We start from the raw sequence: 22,962 nt of genomic DNA, 5'->3' as shown, positions 1-22,962 counted from the left end.
TAACTAGATCAAGAATGTAGCCAATCCCAGCCGGCCCGATATGACAGCAGTTTGATAACGCAATTGATTTTATTGGCCATGTCGAGTTTGAGTGATTTATGGTTATGGATGTAGTGCACATATGTCTTGACTTACGTGTGACGGCCTGACAAGTAATTTCTTGTATTGCATGAAGGAATTTAACCATTCTGGGAGTAAAAATATGGCTAGCGGTATGTCTCCATTACGTGCCACTTATAAGTTAGTGGCAATTATATAACGATATGTTTTGACCTTTGACCTTCGTATTTTTCTGACTAGGCTTCAGAGAGGCTAAATTTTTTCATGAATAACTATGGCTGTAAAAGTTTGGTTTCATAAAAAAACCGTTTTGCACTAGGATTTTATATCCATTTTACTGAGACTCTCTAGTCACAAAAAAACTACATTCTTCCTACTCGTAGGTACCTAGCTGTAAAACCTTTTTCTAGCCCTACACTTTTGTGGAATATCTGTACGGTAAAGCTCGGTGCTCAAACCTGATAGAAATGGGAATTAAGAAAATGGATATGTTTCTTTCGTGGAAACCTCATTCGTTGAAATTTTGGAAAGCTTGCTAATACCAATATCTGAAATAGTGATTTTATTTGTGACTTGACGAATAGTGCTTTGTTATTTATAACATCAAAGAAATAATTTTCACTTCAACCTAAACTTGTTTTATTTTTGATAAAGATATAATATTTTTATTCGTGACGATCACAAAACATATACACACATGAACATATATAACACATATAACATTTATATGTAACATATTTTTGCATTATGTAGCACCCTCAAACTGTCAATTTCTGATTTATTTTTCGTAACGTCACTTACATGTACCTCGCTGATAATGCAGACCACTTCGCTCTTTCACCTCTTTATGATAATGTATGTACTTTTCGCTACTTTACCTCCTCGACCTCGGTCCCCGTTTACAGCCTATGTCCACAAGGCTGACGTTTTACGGCTGGGAGGGAATTTTCATACGTCGCTTCAACGATCTAAGTCTCGGGCCCCGAATCTCGGGCTTGATTGAAGTCCATTTGAGATTCCATGGACGTGATAGGTATTGAGATTAGACCGACAGAACTGAAATTGTTTCAGCCATCGAAAGTACTATTTCTTTACTAGCGATCCGCCTCTGCTTCGCCTGAGTTAACAACTTATAAACCTTCCTCAGGAATCACTCTATTGATAGGTGAAAACCGTTCAGTAGTTTTTGAGTTTATCGCGAACATACAAACAGACACACAAACAAACAGACAAACAGTAGTGATTTATTTTATTTAACCTTTATTGCATAGAAGAAAACCTTACAGTACAAAAGGTGGACTTAATGCCATACGGCATTATCTTCTACAGATATCGTCATCTAAAAACACCTTAAGAGCTTTATAAAATTTCGTTAGATGTTATTCTGTGCTACTGAGTACTTTTTTATAGCAGATATTTACAACAGAATAATGGAAGCAGCCATTTAGTATAAAAGTAGCACTTAAATTAACGAGACAATAAAGCGAGACAAGAGAAAAATAAAACTAAAGAATTCCACGTCAGTAGCAGAAAAGTAAAGATTACCCGTTTAATCAAAAGAAAAATGGTAAGGCGAGATTTAGCAGTTATGTTCTTAGAAGTTTAATGAGATTTAAATAACTCCTCTTCGCCGTCACTAATAATTCTATCTTTTATCTGAAGTATCTTAAATTTAAGTCTTTCTCGTCATTAATCACAGGGAATTTTGTAAAATATCCCTAAATTATAAGCTGTTGACAAGACTTTGCGTTCGCTTAGACTGGCAATGAAAGTACCTAACCCGTAATTTATAAAAATAATTATTAAATTATCTAGTCAAACTGGAATCTAAGATTTCAAGCTAAGATATAAAGAACCGCTAGCATGGCCTCAGGCCGATCTAGTTTTGCGTAAACAATTTCCATAGAAAAATCACAGTGATCTTTTTGTAATATCATTTTCTCAAGGAACCTGATCTTACGTTAACGAATTCCGTAAAAGGCGTAATTGCATCATTGTGCGGACTGATAATGGTGGGAGATTATTTAATTTCCTATATAATTAGTTATGACACTACATTGTATCCATGTTTACATAGTAAACATGTGTTCTGTCAGTCAGTTATTACATTTCTATTTGCTCGCATATTACTGCTGTCATAAAGAACGAACACAATAGGTTCGCTGTTCGGTGGGTAAGCCAGAAAAATGCTCGATCCAAATTAGTCTGGCAATGAAGGAGTCATCTCCCCAGCAGACTTATATGTCTCAATTGCGAAGTAATCGTTATTCCAATTGCTTACAGAACATAGGTAAGCGAAAGTTCCGCAGCCAAAATGGCATTGGCATAAATATTATTCAATCAGGCAATCAGCTAATAATGAGGTTTTCCAAAAACTAATTTCATTAAAACGACGCGACGTACGTGGCGCGAAGATACGCCCTTCTGCTTGTATGGCTTGTATTATATGAATTATGAAGGTACAGGTATTAAGGATGACTCACGTTAGACCAGGCCGTGTACGGGCCGGAGCTTCCGATGCTTACTTTTCTATGACATGACAGGCGATTACGTGATGCTTTCCATAGAAAACGATGCGCCCGGGCACGGCCCGGTCTAACGTGAGTCATCCTTTATGCGTGGTCCAACGCGCACTTGGTCGGTTTTTTTATCAGTGATGAAATAATTAGAATACATACATACACATACATCACTGGCTCAGTGACCCAAAGAGGATCTTGGCCTCTGACACAAGAGAGCGCCATTCTGCTCTATTCTGCGCCACTTCACGCCAGTTGGGTATTCCGAGGGCGGACAGGTCTTTTTGGGCTTCGTCACTCCAGCGGTATCTGTGACGCCCAGACGAAAAATTAATAATAAAAATTAATTAAATTAATCATTATAATAATTAATTGGAAGAGAAATAATTAGAATATAAATCTAAAATCGTAACTATCCGGCTTATACCTACATCCGGCTTATAACAAAAAGTTAGAACAGCCTCGAGTTATCGAGGGAAGCTGTGGGAGTTTACCAAAGGGCTTTTGATTACCAACTCCGGCTAGAGATCTACGAAGTGGAGCTAAATCTCGTCAACAGGTAATATAGTCCTTGATTCCTGCCACGCACGGATCTGGGGGCCATATTCAAGTTGTTTAAATATACGCTCGTTATATAAGTTTTGTGTCATTTGCACAATTTTTAGCATAAGTAACGTAAAGTAATATATGTATTAGCATTTTTAGGAAATAGTCGAGATGCCTAAAACTTATTACAAGAATGGTGGTTATAGGTACAGAACATTTTGTAGCATTGCATTGCCGGAGCAGGGATTATTTGTCCAAATCCAGAAGAATAAATTCGTCAATTGTCATTTTAGGCAATAAATTGGGTATTCCAGTGTTTGGGCCACTGATATGTAGTAGGTAACCAGAAGGATTCTGCAGAAGTGATAATGTGTAGTTTATAGCCTAAAGTTTTAAACTTAATATGAAAGGAATACATACCCACCTTCACCTTCTGGGCGAGCTCGCTCCATCGTAGGCCACGTCTACGCCTCGGCTAGTCTGTGGCCATGAGTAAGCCCATTCATAATTAAAAAAAAATATATATATAGCAAGCAAACAAATAGAAGCTACAACATCTGACTTAGTTAACCGACTTCACCATCAATATACGGCGGCAATATCACAAGCTGTAATTAAAATGTATTGAATATAACCGTGGTTATCGGCGTGCAATATCAAGGCGCCGGCGATAGAGTGGGCGGGCGCACAATGGAATGTAGGTACTTAGTCGATTTCAAGCTGTATTTTAAATGCTGGTTTAGTATGGAAAATAGCTTCAAAATCGAATCGTCTAGGTAAGATGAGAAGATTACGGTAACATATTGGTATGTCTATACATTGGCGTAATTCAGAGTGCGAACGATTTTCGATTTAATGCAATTGAGTAGGTGCTGCTAATAGTTGCAGGCAAATTCAACTAGGCTCGCAAATATGAACTAACTATGCAAGTTTAAACATTCTACATAGTGATAAGGTCATATAAAAGTATGCATAGGTACCTATTTTGAGTTATTGAAAAGTTATCGAGTTAAAACTTTTAGACAGTTTAATTGGTTTTGGTAAGTATATATTTTAAACTTTCGTGTAAACTGAGTTCATCATTCTGAGATGATAAGCTAACAGATTCTTAATTTTGGACAGGTATGGTATATGAGTAAAATTGCTAAAATGGTTGCGATATACGTACGGATAGACCGATGGATATTCACAGTCAGATAGTTATGACGAAACTACATCAATTAATTTGGTTTTTGCCATTTCAGTTCCGAAGCCCTAAAGTATCATTGGTCTATCTATAGACCAATTAAATTAGTAAGCAAGTAATTTCTTCACTGACAGCCTTGTCGTCATACAAGACGTGTTGTAAGTATATGTATACATTACAATAACCTGTAAAAACCTCAGGAATCCTGTTAGACCAGCTGCGAATCTAAATACCTATTTGTTACATGCTTCAAAACCTTTTTCAAATGCAACCTTATTTCTAAAGCTTTAAACGTTTTATTCGCTTATTGTAGGTTAGGTTGCCAATATTCTACGTATCATATGACAGAAGCACAGTAAAATTATAATGAGCCGTATTTCAAGCTCGTAAAACGAGCGTAAGGTATCGGTTTATGCAGACATCATGGAGTTTTTACAAGTTAGTGTTCTAGTTCATACGGTTTATTACGCGAAACGAGAATGGGTATTATAAAACCTGATGGCTTATTCAGAATCTTACAATGTTTTCCCGAATTATAGAATTAAAAGTCGTTTGGAGGCATGTATTTTATGAAATTATCATGTTTTAGTATAAAGTATGAATTTTCATAATTCAATAGCTTAGAATTTATATTTTTGTGTAGCTCATTGCAATATGTGTGCGAGGGAGATGTACCGATATTGAAATACATTGGTACCATATTTCCCGTTTATGAATACATCTCCTATAGTTATTAGTAAGAACGAGTTGGGTAAGCGTGTCTTTAAATAGGTATAAGTAGGTACTCAATATAATGGTTGAGTCTGTACAACTACGTAAGTATCTACTTAGGCATAGGTGCTGTTTGTACGTATTTTATTACAAGACCTATAAACTATAATCATCTGATTTAATTTATAATGTATTTGTAATGTAAAAACTCGTATTTAAAAACCCGTAAAAGCGTGAAATACTAACTTGGTATGCATATTACAAACGTTCCACGTACTTATGTATTTACCGCGTTAGTTAAAACCCTGTGACTCAGTAGAATGGTGCCGCATAAACAAATAATAGATACCTACATCTGTATGAAGCTTAAACTCCACAATCAAGTATTTATTAAGTATATATGTGGAAGCTTTTAATTTGCAATGCAGTAGATAAGTCTATTAACCCTTCGGAAGCCGGTGTTGCTCGAAGTATTAACCCATGTTTATTAGGCAGTAAGCATCCCGAATAAAAAAAACAATGGAACAACTAAACCTACGCTTAAAGTTAAAATACTGTATATTATAAGCACCGCGACAGACGCGACATGTCGAATGACAAACTAGTTTGATTTATACATCCATTGTGAGGTTTAATGGTAGAATAAGGTCAGCGATGCTATGGGACCCGCAATTATACTCCTCTATAAACATGAGCCTGTTGAAAAACTTGCGCAATTTATATCTCATGTTTATTCCCTTTAGGAAATTCGTTCGACACTTTCGATTAATAATTAATGTGGACCTAGTTATTATATGTTAATGTATTTTCTTTGTCTACAAGTTTTATTGAACAGTTATTTAAAACTTCGTCTATACCTTTGTTATAGGTTATACCCTGAAGAATACTTATACCTAGAAGATTAGTTAATAAAAATGAAATCGCAAAGTGAGCCACGCTTGCCACTGGTTAACATCGTAACGTGCCCTCTAAAACAGTGTCAGCTTTCAAAAAGGGTACGGTGCACCTAAAAATGTGACGTTCCACGGTAAAAGGTACCTTATGGCGGCTGGGACTTACGTCACATAGCGCCGCAATAATATTGGAGCGGCGTAAATAATAGCGTAAGCGCCAACCGCCATAAGGTTCCTTTACCCGTGGGACGTCATAAATAGCGTACGATTTGATTGGAACCTCACAGTTATTCTGTGTACGTCCGTCAGAAAAAAGGTTTATACCAGTGACTGCGTCCGTCAAACTGTAGAATCCCACCGAAAATAGTCACCATCCTCAAATAAATGAACTTATATGAAACTCAATAATTCTGATTTGATAAGGTATTTACTATGGGTTGGTTATAGCATTTAAGTTGTGCTGTTGATAGTTTAGAAAACTCAATTAGGTAAGTACCTATTATTTCTTGTTTCATTTTATTGTATTCTCCTATTGTATCGTGTTCAATAAAAGCACTTTAAACCAAAATTAAACAATGAAGAATATTTAGCACAATTAGGTATCACATTATAAACTCAAGAGGTAATTTGAATACCGCTAATACTGCCTTTCTAAGTTCATTAAAGTTTATTCTTCACGCATTTCAATATAATCTTAGGACTGTCCGTAACTAAAGTATACGGTTAATTAAGCTATGGCATGAATGTTGATAGACAAGGTCGTAAGTACTTTCTAGAACTGCGCCTAAGCCAGGTTTTCACCGCTTTCCTTTGGCACTAAAGGTCCGGACGTGCATTAGCTGCCCTTGCATTTCCTTCACCTCTAATGAACCAAGATATCTGTGACCTGCGATTACTTAGATTTAACTGATATGGGGGTATCTTTTATACTGGTTTATTCCACGTGAAGCGCTCGATCGGTAATCGGATTAGTGATTCGCCGGTCGTTAAAAGAAGCACTAACATAATCCATACTAATAGTCTAATAAAAGTTACGAAGGAAACTAGAAAATAGTAATTGAAAATGTTAATGGTTAAAATAAGTTGAATGGTTTAGTTGCATACCTTAAAGTGATTCACATAGGGAACCTACATTTCATAAAGGGAACCTACATTCTTACTTTTAGTAAAAACACTGATCTACAGTATTAGAGCTCACCGATGACATTGAAATCGAAACTGTTTTTATACGCACTTCATTTCTGTTGATATAAATAAGTCCCACTCCTAGAATATTTGTCCCTTGAAAAAGCTACCGTGGTTACTTAGAATCCGTACAATGAATTAAGTATTTAATAGTGTGTCCTTTCGATTGCTTCTTGATTTATTTCGACCGAGAAACTGAATACCCAACTGTATGTATTTTAATCCCGTTACACAGAGAGAAGCTTCACTAATAGAGAGAAGAGTAGGTAGGTTTCCGAATCTCGTAAGTTTACTAAAACAAACGGTTTTTTTATTAACACTGGGATCTTATAGTGAATAAAGTTGTTTTAGAATATCATAATATACTTTACGAAATGCACAGATATGTAAAAATAGGCAAGCAGCAATAAAAATTATACCTAAGTAAATTACATGTTAACAAACATAAAAAAAATATCCTAATCATAACTAAAATTGCAGAGGAAAGTGCCACGAAATGGCCATGCCATATATGCCTCGTCTCGAGTCACTGCATCGCCAGTTATTAATATTTATGTTAGTCGTACGTAAAGTTCCTGATACTATACAATACAATACAAATTCTCTTTATTGCACACCTCATTACAGAAAACAATACAAATAAGAAGAAAGAAAAGGTTAAAGGTTAGGTTGAAAGAAGAGGTTAAACAGCAGGCGGTTCTGATATAAGAAACGTTAGACGTTAAATTTCCTCATTTGTTTCCAGGGTCTCACGATGTCCAGCTGTTCCGGGCCCGGCGTGTGCGGCGGCGCGCGCCGGCGGCCCCCGCCGCCTCCCGAGCCAGCTCTGTCGCTCGCCGCCGATCTGAGCGAACTGAGCTTGGACCAGGGTTATCACACGTTAGCTGACTGTGGACCGCCAAGAAGAAGAAGGGATAACACCCTCAGTGATGCTATTTGGTTGAAGATACTTTCGCATTTAGAGGTGAGTTTTGAAACGAATTTGTTTATAGCTTAGCACGCGCGCGACGTTCAGCTGCTGACTCTAACCGAGCTAACTTTAGACCAGCAGGGCTGTGGTATCCTAGCAGTCTGTGTACTGTTAAGGAGAAGAAGGGATATCACCCTCAGTGATGCTATTTGGTTGAAGATACTGTCAGATTAAGAGGTGGGTTTTTATATTTACCGCCTCTGAACGGGTGAATTAGGACTATCCTATCCTAGCAGATCGTAGAGTTACCTAATTACCTAGTGTAGTAAACTTTAGACTCCCTTGGGAGCAGAAGGTGTAACGGTGGAAGGCAATAGTAGATTATTTTACCTGCATAAATTGTAGAGAGTATATTTATTTATTTAAAATGTTTGTAATAAAACCTTAACGTACCAAAGGCGGATTTTTTGGAAAAGGTATCGTCTACCAGTAAACTTACTGAAATACAACTTTGTGACTTGCGGTCAGAAAAAAATAACTGATTTGCAAGACCGAAGTGATCCCATAAGTGTTCCGTAAACAAAGTTTTGTACGGAACACTAAAAAATTGTAAAGTCTTGCTTATTTCTGTAAATATTGATATTGATACGCTTTTATGATGCTTCAAAGTTATCTAAATAGAACCGGCGTCAATATTTGTATCTTTTGTTTACTACGAGATATTGCAGTTGATGTAGAAATATAAAAATCTTTATTGCAAGCTCAGTTATTACTTTAGAAAAAAAAACTTAATATAAGGCGTATACGAATCATCAAATATTTGCCAAACTGCCAACTACTTTTCATTCTCGTTTCAGTTTAAGTAAAATGATGTGTTAGTTTTACGATATACGCTTTCGAAACTAGATTTTGGCAGATTTTAACTCCTTAAATATTGTTCCGTTCTTTGTACAGATACCAATCAAGTACAGTTTATAAGTTTAACTTTTTAAGACTAATTATAACCAACACCAATAACATTTCAGGTATCAGACCTGTGCCGCATGTCGCGCGTGTGTCGACGCTGGGCGCGACTGATCTCGCGCCTGACCGCCAGGCCCGAGGTTTGGAAGAAGATCAGAGCGGCCGGGCCGTTGGAGGTGGCGGCTCGATGTGCCGGGGCGAGGGCGGGGCCCTGTGTTAATGGAGTCAGAGAGTGGCGGGCGAAGAATTCTGTGGTTAGTATGCGAATACCCAGAGAATGATGTCATGCCTGACCGCCAGGCCTAAAGGGTGGTGAAACTGGTGAAGATCAGTGCCGCCGGGCCGGGATTTACGGGCGCGACGGTTGGGCCTTGGACAGTATGAAGAGATCTGTGGCTAGTACGCGTTTGTAGAAGTTGAAAGCCAGCGTTTCTCTAATTTAGAAACGCTTACTTAATCGAATGGATGGTCATATGATTGTCTCAAAGAGCACAATACCTAAGCGAGGCTGAACTCTTGGGTACGTTAATTAAATGACACAGTTATATAGTTGGAATCGTACTATTTAAATAAGGCATAGAGGCTAAAATATCACCAGTAAAACTTAGCAATTCTTCTCTTTTCCTTTGTTTAGTTATCTTGTGGGTATCTTCATTTAATTATATCCTATTACAGGTGACAGCAGCAGGCGCACAGCTCCTGGCCGCTACGTTCAGAAATCTAACGCATTTAGCGGTCACCGGCTCAAGCAGTATGGATGCGCGCGCACTAGCGCCGCTCATCACCGACCTGGTGGACTTAAGGCATATTGACCTTACTGGTAAATCTTTCTTTACTCTCTGTTGAAATGAAGAGATATTGTGGTAGTAATCTTAATTTCGCGGCTTGAATTTCTTGTTCGTGTCGATCATTAGGAGTGGCATAAGTACAGTCAACTGTAAAAATATGGGTGCACAAACGCTGAAAAAAATATGAGCTATGGACCACACATTAAAATTATTTCATTACGATTAACTGCTATTACAATATCAACTAATGTACGTTCGTTCGTACGTAACGTACAAGCAGTAAACTTTACTGCTTGGCTCGATAGGCTCATATGAAACTGTTTAAAGCATTAAACGTTAATGCAATTTCAATTATTTTAAACGATTTATTTTCTCAGTGAATCATCTCAAAAATATGTCCCGTAGCTCTTATGTCAGTGAATTAAGAACTATGGGACATATTTTTGAAGAAGTTGGCTACACCCATATTTTTACAGTTGACTGTACAGCAGTAAATATTTCCTGTCTGATGGAGTATCAGAAACGATAAATGAATATCGATCTCGACCAAAGGAAGTCAAATGGTGTATATTTGTCATCAATGTACGCTTGTTTGTTACACGAAACAAATCCTTTGCACTTGTGGTAAATTCTTTGACGTATAAGGTCTCTTCTCTGTATCGATGTTTAAGTTTTTTTGGTGTCGAAATATTGCTCACTTTCATAGCTAAAAAAATATTGGCGATAGGCGTAGCGTAAAAGAGCAATAGCCTACATACTTGAGAAATATTAGTGGTACGTGCAAGTGGCAGTGCGTTGGCAAGGTAATTGCCCACTCACTAATCGTGTACTTAAATAAAGTACTCAGTCATTACAGAACAGGACACTCAGGAGCATCCCTTTATATTTATTCTGCTGACCATAATTGCTGTATAAACGGGTATCTTAGTATGAACCTTGGTTACCACTTGGAGGGACGTGACAGCATCCGTCTAATTTGTCGCAGTACAAATATTAGCACTAGTATACTGAGTCGATAACAGAGAATGCAAACAAAACAGGAAACAATGGAATAACTACACTTTTGTATATTTGTTTTCTAAACGGTGTAATAAGCTTTTTGACATTGTTTGAAATATCGTAGAGCCAAATTATAGACAGACTGACTGACAGACGGAGGGAGGGAAGGGGACGTCACTTTTGACATGTGAAATGCTATAAGAAGGGATAACATTTGAAGTTGTTACATAAACGTAGAATAAATTTTATCGGCATTATTTACGGCATTATTTTATAAATACTAATGTCGAAAAAAATGCGATTTTCACAAATTTATCCTCAAAACTTGATATCAAAGTACCGATAATTCGGTCTCACCTTTTTTACAATACAATACATTTTAAAATTGTGGGTTGTGTTCGAAGAACATAACAAACTTTTCTGTTCAAATTAGCGTTATGAAAATGAATGTACCACTCCTTTGCGACTTGAAATTACCTACTTAAGAATTTGTTCTTCTAAGTGGAAGATAATGTCCCGTTTCTGGTGAAAATTGGTTAATGAAAATACATTTTTTCATTTGGCTCCGAGCTTTAGTCATTATTTAAATTGCACAGCACTTTATTTTTTTTTATATCATAAATTAGCTAAAATTTTAAAATTTTAGGACTAGACTTTTGATATGACATTATCATAAAAGAAAATAACTACTTACTGTAAATTTAATTGATACACGACTCTTGGGCTTGTAAATAAAAATATAAATACAAATGTATACAATTTGTAAGATAGAGATCTGATATAATATTAACAATAACATTAATAATCCTGTTAAGTATGCCAATATAGGATTGGAACTTAATATATTCTCTCTTAAAACTATTCATAATACTATACAACTAGACTAGATAGATCTATATAGTACACGTTAGTATGCAAATATTAGTTAGGAAAATAACTTACTGTGCTCTTATCCCTTATTAGTGCACATAATTTTCTTCTTGATACAGTTCTTTACGGAAATCTAGACGTGCAAATGGGTCGTTATTCTAGGAATTATCGTTTGAAGTTAACTGTGTTTTTAAGGTTTATTTATTCAGAGAGAACGGCTGCGAAGACTAAAATCTTTTAGAGCACTACTTTTCTTACTTTCAAAGCACTCGCTGTTAAATATTTCATGTACTTACTTTTCTGGCCTGCAAAAAATCAATGTTGCTATGGGCAGTGATAATAAAGTTCACATTTATTTCTTGTGTCACATATTTACAAAGGTGAAATAATGGGAAGTAGATAGAAAACGAGGCAAAATGTGCACCTACACAATGTTTCTAAAAAAAAGTAAAAAGTATCAAGGCTTTGTCAGATTACTACTTAAAAATCTTAAAATATTACACGAAGACAAGAAGTAAACTCCTTATAACTAGAGATGCCACGAATATTCGGTATTCGGCCTATTCGGCCACTTTGCCGAATATTCGGTATTCGGCCGAATATTGCCTACTATTCGGCCGAATACCGAATATCTGTTGCACCTACCTAAAAAGAAAAAACTGGTCAAGTGCGAGTCGGACTCGCGTTTCAAGGGTTCCGTACATCACACAATTTTCAACAATTTTTTTGTACGTGAAACGTGACGTGAGTGAAACGTCTTGAAAATGGGTCAATCAAAAAGCTAATGTAACATGATGTTTTCTGGCGTGGTGGCTTATATCTCTACAACTCTGAAGACTAAATGTCGAACAATAGTACAACGGCGCGATTCGGGAAATGAAATAGAGATCCACTAGATATGAAATAGTAAAGATATGTGACGTTCTACAGTAAAAGGTACCATTTCCCCGGCTGAATATTGGAGCGGCGTTAATAATAGCGTAAGCGCCTGCTGCCATAAGGTACCTTTTGCCGTGGAACGTCACATATCTTTACTATTTCATATTTAGTGCATATCTAATTCGTTTTCCGAATTGCGCTGCAAGTGTCCAAATGCGAAGACAGAGCTCCGCATAGAGCTGAAAACTCGGAGCGTCCGACGGGTCGTGCTCTCCTGCTTCCTACAACTTCCGAAAGTGTTATAAAAGCGAAGGTCGAAGAGAGATAATACCTACAGGTTGGCCAAAAAATAAGTGCATTCCCGTAGCCAAGGAGGTTTTGAGATTATACTTAAGCAACTTTTAGTATGAGACCAACCCCGAAATCGCGAAAAAAAATGTATGCTCCCATAGAAAACGGACGAGCCAAAATGTATGAAACAGACAAATATTTCTTCGAGATTTCGGGGTTGCACGTTGGCAACGGGAATACACTTTTTTTTTGGCCATCCTGTATAGTGCTTTTTAAAACACGTAGCAATAGTAACCTAATCAATCAGTACTACAAGTAGCTAGAGATGCACCGGATATTCGGTTACTATCCGGTATACGGCCTATCCGGCCATGATTTTAATATCCGGCCGGATACCGGATAGTAACATCGCTTGATTTCGTATACTGATTTCGTAAACTAATTGGATTTAAGAAACAGTCTTGATCATAATCGTACTTGTTTATTATTTTAAAACAGTTTAAACATTCCACTGACTTGCACGCGCACTCATTTCGCACCTAGAAATGTGTGCGCGCGAACGTTCACTAGGATACAGGTCAAACCTGCAGAATGCGCACCTGTAAAACCGAAATGTAGGTATAGTTCCGCTGGCGGCTGGAATATTCGGCGGCCGGATACCGGATATTCAGCCGATGGTTAGGCCGAATATCCGGTATCCGGCCAAACTACTATCCGTTGCATCTCTAACAAGTACCATTGCGGCTGTGTGCCAGATACAGCCTAGTCGCATTTTTTATCTTCAGTCCGACTCACGTATGAAGCTAAAGGCACGCCTCTTCGGGACGCTACGGGCCTTCGGCCTTATGCAGATATCGGCCTAGGGCCTTCGCAATAGCTGTCTACATCACGTTTCACTTAAACCATTGCGGCAGTGTCCCTAAAAAAACGTAACTGCATTTTTGTTCTTAAATCTGACTCACGCTTGACTCTAGACTTCTAATAGGTTTTCCTGTCATCTTTAGGTAAAGGACTATTTTGTGTATTTTTTTCAGAATTTTAGACCCAGTAGTTTCGGAGATAGAGGGGGGGGGGGGAATGGTCATTTTTTGTCTATTTCCTTGAATAACTTCTAAACTTAATATTGTAAATTTATAAGAAAAATATATTTGAGATCCTCACAATGAGCTCTTTCGTTTGATATGTAACACGATATTGTTTTCAAAACTTTGTTTTTTAATTTTATCGTTTACCCCCCAAAAGTAGCCCCTATGTTTAAAATTCATTTGTTTACGTTACATATCCGTCTTTGGGTCACAGACTTCCATATGTGTACCAAATTTCAACTTAATTGGTCCGGTAGTTTCGGAGCAAATTGGCTGTGACAGACGGACAGACGGACAGACAGACGCACGAGTGATCCTATAAGGGTTCCGTTTTTTCCTTTTGAGGTACGGAACCCTAAAAAAAATAACCAAAAACTATTTATTTCAAATGTATTCTTGGAAAGGGGTTAAATACGAATTCATGCACGTTTTTGAGCATTTTGTTGATTCCAAAATATTTTATTTTTATCATGGGTATGATTTGATTGACTCTAACTACATTTATTAATTCTGTTCGACATAAAAATATATCTTAGCTAACGTTGTGCTTTGTTGGCGAACAGTTTTCGTAATAATTGTGACTCAAAATGTTCGCATGCAATGCCGAATATTCGGTCGCCGAATATTCGGTATTCGGTCGAGAGGGGGACCGAATATTCGGTATTTGGTATTCGGCCAAATTCACTATTCGGGGCATCTCTACTTATAACCGCGTAGTCTGATGGCGAATGTACACTTCACCAATGTTTTGCCAAATGCGACATATTGAAAAAGCATTTTAACAGCGCTCCAGATTACGATAATGTCCCCTTTGTTGCATACGTTTATGGTGCCATGAATCGTTTTTATGACTTCTGGTTCTTTACTGCTTTATTCTAAACGCCAAGTGCCAACGCTAAGTACTTCCCTCGTAAAGAACTTGCGTTTTCCGTGGTATTTTATTTCGTGGTCAGTCAAGTAAGAACCTCACATGTAACCATTGTACGATTACCTGCATCCGTTCTACGAATCAACGATATACTTCCTATTTGACGTGCGGAAGATATGAGATCGTCCCCTTATTTAAATAAAATAAAAACCGGCCAAGTGCGAGTCGGACTCGCGCACAAAGGGTTCCATTACGTAAAAAACGGCAAAAAAGAAACACGTTTGCTGTATGGGAGCCCCACTAAAATATTTATTTTATTCTGTTTTTTTAATATTTGTTGTTATAGCGGCAACAGAAATACATCATATGGGAAAATTACAATTGCACAAAGCTATCACGGTTCGTGAGATACAGCCTGGTGACAGACAGACGGACGGACAGACAGACGAACAGATAGACGAACAGCGGAATGTTAGTAATAGATTTTACCCTTTGGGTACGGAACCCTAAAAAAGAAATGTACTTATCCTTTTACCCTTCATTTTGGGTGGAAAGAGCTGTAACCTTATCTCAAGAATTCATGGTTGCTTACAGGCTGCCCATCCGTGGACTGGCCTGAGTGGGCATGGCTGGAGGGTCGGCTAGCGACGCGTCGGCCACCGGTGGAGTACATAGACCTCACGGATTGTGGAGCAGTCACCGACGCTGGCTTGTGTGCGTTGTTGCACACGTGTCCCTCGCTCCAGTACCTCTACCTACGAAGATGTACCCTTGTCACAGGTAATTCTGACATTAACAGGAACGGATATGGCTGGAGGGCCGGCTAGCAACCCGTCGGCCACCGGTGAAATACGTACCGATTGTGGAGCTTTAACCGACGCTGGTCTGTGTGCGTTGTTGCATTCTTGTCCCTCGCTCCAGTACTTGTACCTACAAAGACGTACCCTTGTCATTGTCACAGGTAATTCTTAGACTAACTGCAGTAGATAAGGCCAGAAGGCCGGTAAGAGACCGATAGATGTAACATACATGACCGACTGTGGAGCAGTTACCGACGCTGGCCTGTGTGCGTTGCTGCACACGTGTCTCTCGCTCCAGTACCTGTACCTAAGAAGATGTACCCTTGTCACAGGTAATCCTAGACTAACCGGAGTGGATATGGCTGGAAGGAATTCCGCCTTTTGTATTGTACGAGTAAATATTTTGTAAAATAAATAAATCTATAATATATCTGACTAGCTTACGTGCATTCTGCATACGAGCGTGTCCTTTTGATCCTAGTACATCTAAGTATCTCTTTGTCAGGTATCAGGAAAAAGCATGTAGATGAAGGTTGTGCAATTTCGATACCACACAATCAAAAATGTTTTAATTGTGTAATTTTTTATTCACCTAGTATTGCTAATTATAATTATAATGCTATTCTACATATTTAATGTAGGTACACAGTTTTTGACATCTTGCATATTTAATATTTTTGTGCTTACGTGACGGTAGCATACCTTTATATATGATCTAAAACACACGAAAGCAAGAAATTCTTTGCACTCTGCGGTCGCACTTTATTGCATTTCGATGTCATACTACGTAGAAAACAAATAAAATGGAGCTTTATTGACACGAGCAGTCAAGCGTATTTCGTATAGTAAGGTACTGGTATTTATATTTTAAAATGCTTGACAGTACCTACTGAGGGATGAAAACTGACTTATATACGAGTTGTAGGTAGCAATGTACAAATTGCAGAACATTCCCAAAAAGCGGAAACGTTCTCGAGAATGTTCTCAGAACATTCCTGCAACATGGAAATTATTGTTTAAACAAGAGAATATACTTACTTGAAATAAAGTTTAAATAGGCATAACTTAAAACTAAATGTTATTATCAAACGTCGGACTATAGGGGGCAGTTTGAGGGCAAGGTAAGGTTTACAAAAAAATCTTAACTTACGAGTATTATAATGTACCTAGTATTTGTAACATAGTTAATTAAATTAGTTACCCGTTATCATTTATTCATCTTTAATGTGTAAATACTCTTTGAAGTGATGACTGATAGCCCACTGAAGTGGCCACTTAAAAAACAAATAGATAGCTGACATGCGTCATTATAACTGTTGTTCATACTTATATTTGTTGGTAGAGTGCCGTCTAATCAATAGAAAGATTTGCTTTATTTGTTACATTATAGATACTAGGTACCAAATACTAAGTACAAATACTCGAAAGTGAATTGATTGATTTGCGAACCCTACCTATCATTCTGACATGCCACGAAAATGCCCGCTGGAGTCCGACGTATGGTTATTATGCATATATTATTGTCTATTACAGTTAGCTATTTTGTTGATGTGATAAGTTTACCAATAAGTTGCTTAAATTCTCACTGTATTTCAGAGAACATTTCGACTTTCGACAATTTTTTCCAAACATTTTTTTTTGTTTCATTATAATCTAGAGGCCTCTGTCTCCCGCCATGCCAAATCTCAGCGCGCTCGGACCAACTTGAAAAAATTAAAAAAAAAATCGGCCATTTTGATTTTTTTTAATGCAGTTTATTTTGTCTCGGGGCCCTCTATGACATTTGGTCGAGCAAGATAGGTGGGGGACCTATCACGCACCGTTTAAAAGTTGCCATACAAAATAAAAGTGGCCAGTTTTCCCGCAATTGTAGATTTTTCCAAAAAAATTTTTTTCATACGTATGTAGGGGACCCCGAGATTCAGTGACCAAAATTTCAGCGCGCTAGGACAAAATTAAAAAAGTAAAAAAAAAAGTCGGCCATATTGAAAAAAAAATGGCGGCGTCAAAAACTGCCAGGGTCCGTCTATGACATTTGGTCGAGCACCCCCACCTAAGTCTGACCGTTTGGCCGGGCCGTCATACATTTTTCTGACCGGAAGCGGACGACCAAAAGTCGGAATTTTCTGGGGGTAAGGACTACACCTAAACTATCGTGAATATTCATGGTATAAACTACGATAAATAAATAAATTCTCGTTCTCGAGAACATTCTCAGAAGTTACCGAGAATTTCTCATGTGGAAAGTTTCGCAACTTTGGAAAGTTCTCGTGCGTGCATTGCTAGTTGTAGGTAAAATTGATAAGTTTAAATTAAGAAATAACGTTAGATCTAAAAGCTTACATAACTGTAGTTATCCAATACCTTTTTATCCCTAATTTGATTTTTAGTTTCTAGATTTACTAAACCAAGATGTTTTCCCTAATTTGATAATTGTATCTAGAGCTACCACGCAGAGTTTTGGATGAGCTTCACATATATTTTCTAAATTGTTTATTAAACGAGAGCGAGGCTTTCTGATACCGGTACACTATACCTACTAGAAGGTCTCGACCCCTTGTATTATGTATTAGGTTTGCTTGCTTGCTTTAGGTTGAATGAAATAAATAAAAAAATAAAAACCAATGGCCACAAGGAAGTGTAGTAGTACATTCCGCTCCCTATTTCCTGAAATTTATATAGTCATTATAGTAATTGATGTTGTAATGTGTGGGATTAATTCGTTGAAATGCTACCATAACAATACATTTCCATGATGTAAGATGTTTTGCTAAACATGGTTGTATGTGAGAATTTATTAAGTTGTAGTGTTTGTATTCATGGGTTTGGACATAAAATGTAATTGCAAGATACGTGGAGGAGAATTGGCATGAAGGAGCCAGAGGGGCTACCGCGAAAACCGAAATTTCGCAAATTGCGGGGATCTTTCTCTTTTACTCCAACGAAGGCGTAATTAGAGTGACAAAGAAAAATGCTCGCAATTTGCGAACTTCGCTTTTCGCGGTTATAGGCCAGGTTTTGACGGCGTTGCATTTAGACGGTGGCGGTGCGAGAACTCGTATGCGAGTTTAATTACATTGCCGTATTTGATCGGTCGGCTGAATTGGATGAGACATAAGAACCCTAGGTTAGGTTTTTTATAATGTGTTTATATGTATTTTTTATTGTTTTGTAAGTGTTTTTATATTTTACTTTTATATTCATATTATAAATGACCTAGCCTAAGAAGAAAGATAAAGAAAAATATAATAATAATAATTCAGCCTATATACGTCCCACTGCTGGGCACAGGCCTCCTCTCGAGCGCGAGAGGGCTTTGGGCTAACATTGAATAATTTTACGGTTTAGACTCACTTGTTTTTAGTCACTCGCGTGACTGCCGGCGGCCGCCATGAACTCTGCTCGGACTGTTAGCGCTAACACTGACTTCCCGTCACCTACAAACATTTTACTCATACATAATTTTCTCTGAAACTTCCGAAATAGGTAATGCAAATGCCTCTTACAATACTTGGCCCCTTTATACCCCTTATCCCTTACGTGTTTCTGATAGCAGAACATAAGTCACTGTGCGATATAAATCAGGGGAGTATTTATCACGCGAGGGTTTCCGTGTTGTTTCGCAGTTTCGACGATATTTACGCACAGGGCTATAACTGCGAAAATCGAAGTTCGCAAATTGCGGGCATCTTTCTCCGTCACTCTGTTTACGCCTTCACTGGTGTAAAAGAAAAAGATGAATATGTAAATTTCGGTTTTCGCGGTAAGCCTTCAGTATAGATAGTACTCGTAATTTCTTCGTAATTCTCACTATCAAATAAAACCGGTGTTCGACAGCGAATCAAGGATAAAAAAGGCACAATTCATTAGAGCTGTAACGCTCGAGTGATCCACGTTTAATATTGAAGTACTGAGTGGCTTTCAATAGACTTCGTCATTCATGCTTCTTTGATTGTTTTATTGACGTTCCAATAAAGAATACATTGTAAAACACATCTTTAGGGTTCCGTAGCCAAAATTGCATAAAAGGAAAGGTTTTTGCAATTTTGCACAGTATTTTTTCTTAAGTGAATACTTTTGAAAATAACCAGTAACCCCAAACATTTTGAAATATTAGAAAAAATTGCTTAATAGGGTCGAGTGGAGAAAACGAGGGCAGGCCTTTGCCCAGCAGTGGGACACCAAAGTAAGCTAATAAAAAAAAATTGCTTAGTAAATATTTTCCACGTAAATTGTGTTGAACATGATCGGTCGAACCTTTAAATAGTTTTATCCATAAAAAAATATTTTTTCTCAAACATGCAATGAAATATTGATGTTATGTTCCTTATAATAGGCTGCGAAGTATGACGTTTCAGGTGCGGCTAGGACAAAAGGTCGTTAATGGAATTTCATACACATCTTGCAGGTCTAGGCCGGCAAAGTCCTCTTTATTAATTTTCATTTCACAGATATTTGTGACACAGCATCGTGGCATTCATCCATTAAAAAAAACTAGAGGCAGTATTTGCTTTATGGTTCGTAATGACACTCTGCCACTACGCATATAAAAAAAAAAACAAAAAACCATGTTTGCTATAATTTGCAGTTTTATTTGTATAAAATCAACATGAACTTACAATAACATAAATAATACATTCTATAATTTTAAATTATAAATTTAACTACACAAATAAAAACATTTAAAATATTTCATCTAAACGTTAGCGGTAAAAAGGTCTACTCAAACACGCGTAGTTATATTTTTTTCTCAAACATGCAATGAAATATTAATGTTAATGTTCCCTATAATAGGCTGCGAAGTATGACGTTTCAGGTGCGGCTAGGACAAGAGGTCTTTAATGGAATTTCATACAAATCTTGCAGGCCTAGGCCGGCAAAGTCCTCTTTTTTAATTTCCCTATCACAGATATTTGTGACACAGCATCGTGGCATTCAGCCATAAAAAAAAACTAGAGGCAGTATTTGCTCTATGGTTCGTAATGACACTGTCACTACGCGTATAAAAAAACAATGTTTTCTACAATTTGCAGTTTTATTTGTATAAAATCAACATGAACATAATACATTATTAACCAAATTCTATAATTTTAAATTATAAATTTAACTACACAAATTAAAAATAAAAAAATATTTCATCTAAACGTTAGCGGTAAAAAAGTCTACTCAAACACGCGTAGTTATTTTTTTAAATTGTTAAGTAGCTAACACACTATCGCACCGCACCAAGGTCATTGTGGGACACACCCATAAGTAAGAGGGAGAAAGAGATATCGCTTTCTCCCTTTTACTTATGGGTGCGTCCCACAATGACCTTGGTGCGGTGCGGTAGTGTGTTAGCTACTTTATGGAGGCAAAGTTGAAAAATTTTCATTCTGTATTTCTGTTTTATTGGATTTATGGTGCGTTGTTGATTTATTTACTTTAATATTAGTTCCGACTAGGTAATTGTAATCGTAGGAGTTGGAATTGGCAGCGTAAGCAGAATTGATTTTTATTAACTTGCTGCCTCTGCCGCCACGTCAAAGACGAAGTACGAGTATGTATATGGTTGCTTATGGCAATTTTATTATTTGAGAAACTAAGAAAAATGGCTTATAGTTTATTAAAAACAGTTTTGTGGCATATTTTAAAGAAATGAAAGCAACTACAAAATGGTTAATGTGGAAATTATACTTATTTTCTCCATGCATAAAGCAACGATGTAAATATGTGAAACATGTTATCAACATGAAAGACTATGTAAACTTATGTGACGAAAACGACAGTCAGACGGATACAAGGCGAAAAAATCAAAGATACATGAAAATATACGGATAGTAAAAATACACTGACTCGTATAAAACATACGCGTGATAAAGATACGTGTTAGTTATATTTTGGGTGTAGTTTACTTTTAGTTTTTTCAATAAATAAAACTTGGGTTTCGTGGATTTTTTATTTTATTTATTTCATTGCATGTTTGAGAAAAGCACTATACATACCTCGGCGGGAAATGGGGTTGCCCGCGCTCAGACCTATCCGCGCTCAGTCTATATGTCTTCGGCCGGCAACCCCTTTCGTCCCGGCCTCTGTAGTAATGTACTATTATTTAAATGACGCACATACTTATAGCCTATGGCTTTTTCATTTCGTATCGACACGTCCTTTGCCGGTTTTTTTATTTCATTTATTTGACATCATATATAGACTCAAGTAAAGCGAAAAACTCTTTGATCTGTCTACAGTAGGTAGCCTGTACATATTTCACTGTACGAAACAATAATGAATTTCAGTTGCCAAACTCTCTCGTCCGAGGAAACCATAGATAACTCCTACTAGATTTCACATTAGGTACGATCTAATCTACGATCCATCGTTAACAATATATCCAATATTGCCTACAAGTTCTTGCGCACATCATCATTTCAGTCTATATACGTCTCACTGCTGAGCACAGGCCTCCTCTCATGTGCGAGAGGGCTTGGGCTATAGTCCCCACGCTAGCCCAATGCGGATTGGGGACTTCACATACACCTTTGAATTTCTTCGCAGATGTATGCAGGTTTCCTCACGATGTTTTCCTTCACCGAAAAGCTAGTGGTAAATATCAAATGATATTTCGTACATAAGTTCCGAAAAACTCTTTGGTACGAGCCAGGATTTGAACCCGCGACCTTCGGATTGAAAGTCAGACGTCATATCCACTCGGCCACCACTGCTTTTGCGAGCGTGAAATAATTTAAGATGTATTGACTGGTGCGCACAGGCGGATTTGTGAAATTTTCGGTTCGGTTTGCCATCAATTCAACTAGCGAAATCACTATACAGTTCGAGTTCGATCGAGTGGAACTTCTTTGAAAGTTATTACGCAATAAGTAGATGTTGGTAGTCTAGTGTCCAAATGACGCGAGGAACCGCAAGAGTGTTCAGCGGGGCGTATATTTCCTTATTTTCTGATCTGGAAATACCTCAGTCCTCCTGCGCTCACTGGATGCAGAGATCTGTGGAGGAAATGTTCTACATTATTTGAGTTGAAACCTTTGTCGGAGCCTCAGCGAATTTTAAACTAGATGTATATTATGCAGAATTTCAGTATAATCGATTTGAAACTTTGCTACGGCTTTATTAAGGAGCTCTCGTTTAATTATATACGGTAAATTGTTTTGAAATTCTGCAGTTAAAAGCAAAGGAAAACTGCTTATCATAAAAAAACCTTAATCTAACATTAATCTGTTAACGTGGTTAGTTGGTTACTTACTTCGCTGGCTCAGCGACCCGAAGTGGACCTTGGCCTCCGACACTAGATTTCGCCATTCGTTCCTATCCTGTGCGAACTGACGTCATTCAGCCGCTTGTATGCCACATAGGTCTTTCTGGACCTCATCGATCCATCGGTACATAGGCCTTCCGACCGGACGTCTCCCAGT

At 37.5% G+C, this 22,962-nt stretch overlaps 1 protein-coding gene across 2 annotated transcripts in view; it reads left to right on the top strand.

Moving 5' to 3' along the window:
• The window catches only part of LOC134668702 (F-box/LRR-repeat protein 7), a 97,984-nt gene that overhangs the window by 68,175 nt on the left and 6,847 nt on the right, over nt 1-22,962 (top strand). The window contains exons 2-5 of one of the 2 annotated variants that reach the window (XM_063526145.1): nt 7,846-8,064; nt 9,036-9,227; nt 9,649-9,793; nt 15,348-15,533. In XM_063526145.1, coding sequence (XP_063382215.1) covers nt 7,855-8,064; nt 9,036-9,227; nt 9,649-9,793; nt 15,348-15,533 — 733 coding nt within the window. In that variant the 5' untranslated portion in view covers nt 7,846-7,854. Of the gene's footprint in view, nt 1-7,845; nt 8,065-8,164; nt 8,248-9,035; nt 9,228-9,648; nt 9,794-15,347; nt 15,534-22,962 lie in introns of those variants that run through there. The other variant, XM_063526153.1, reaches the window with a different exon arrangement.

This window comes from Cydia fagiglandana, chromosome 1 (assembly GCF_963556715.1).
Source record: "Cydia fagiglandana chromosome 1, ilCydFagi1.1, whole genome shotgun sequence".
In the NCBI taxonomy this organism is placed as follows: domain Eukaryota; kingdom Metazoa; phylum Arthropoda; class Insecta; order Lepidoptera; family Tortricidae; genus Cydia; species Cydia fagiglandana.
This window is presented reverse-complemented; position numbering and strand designations above follow the sequence as displayed.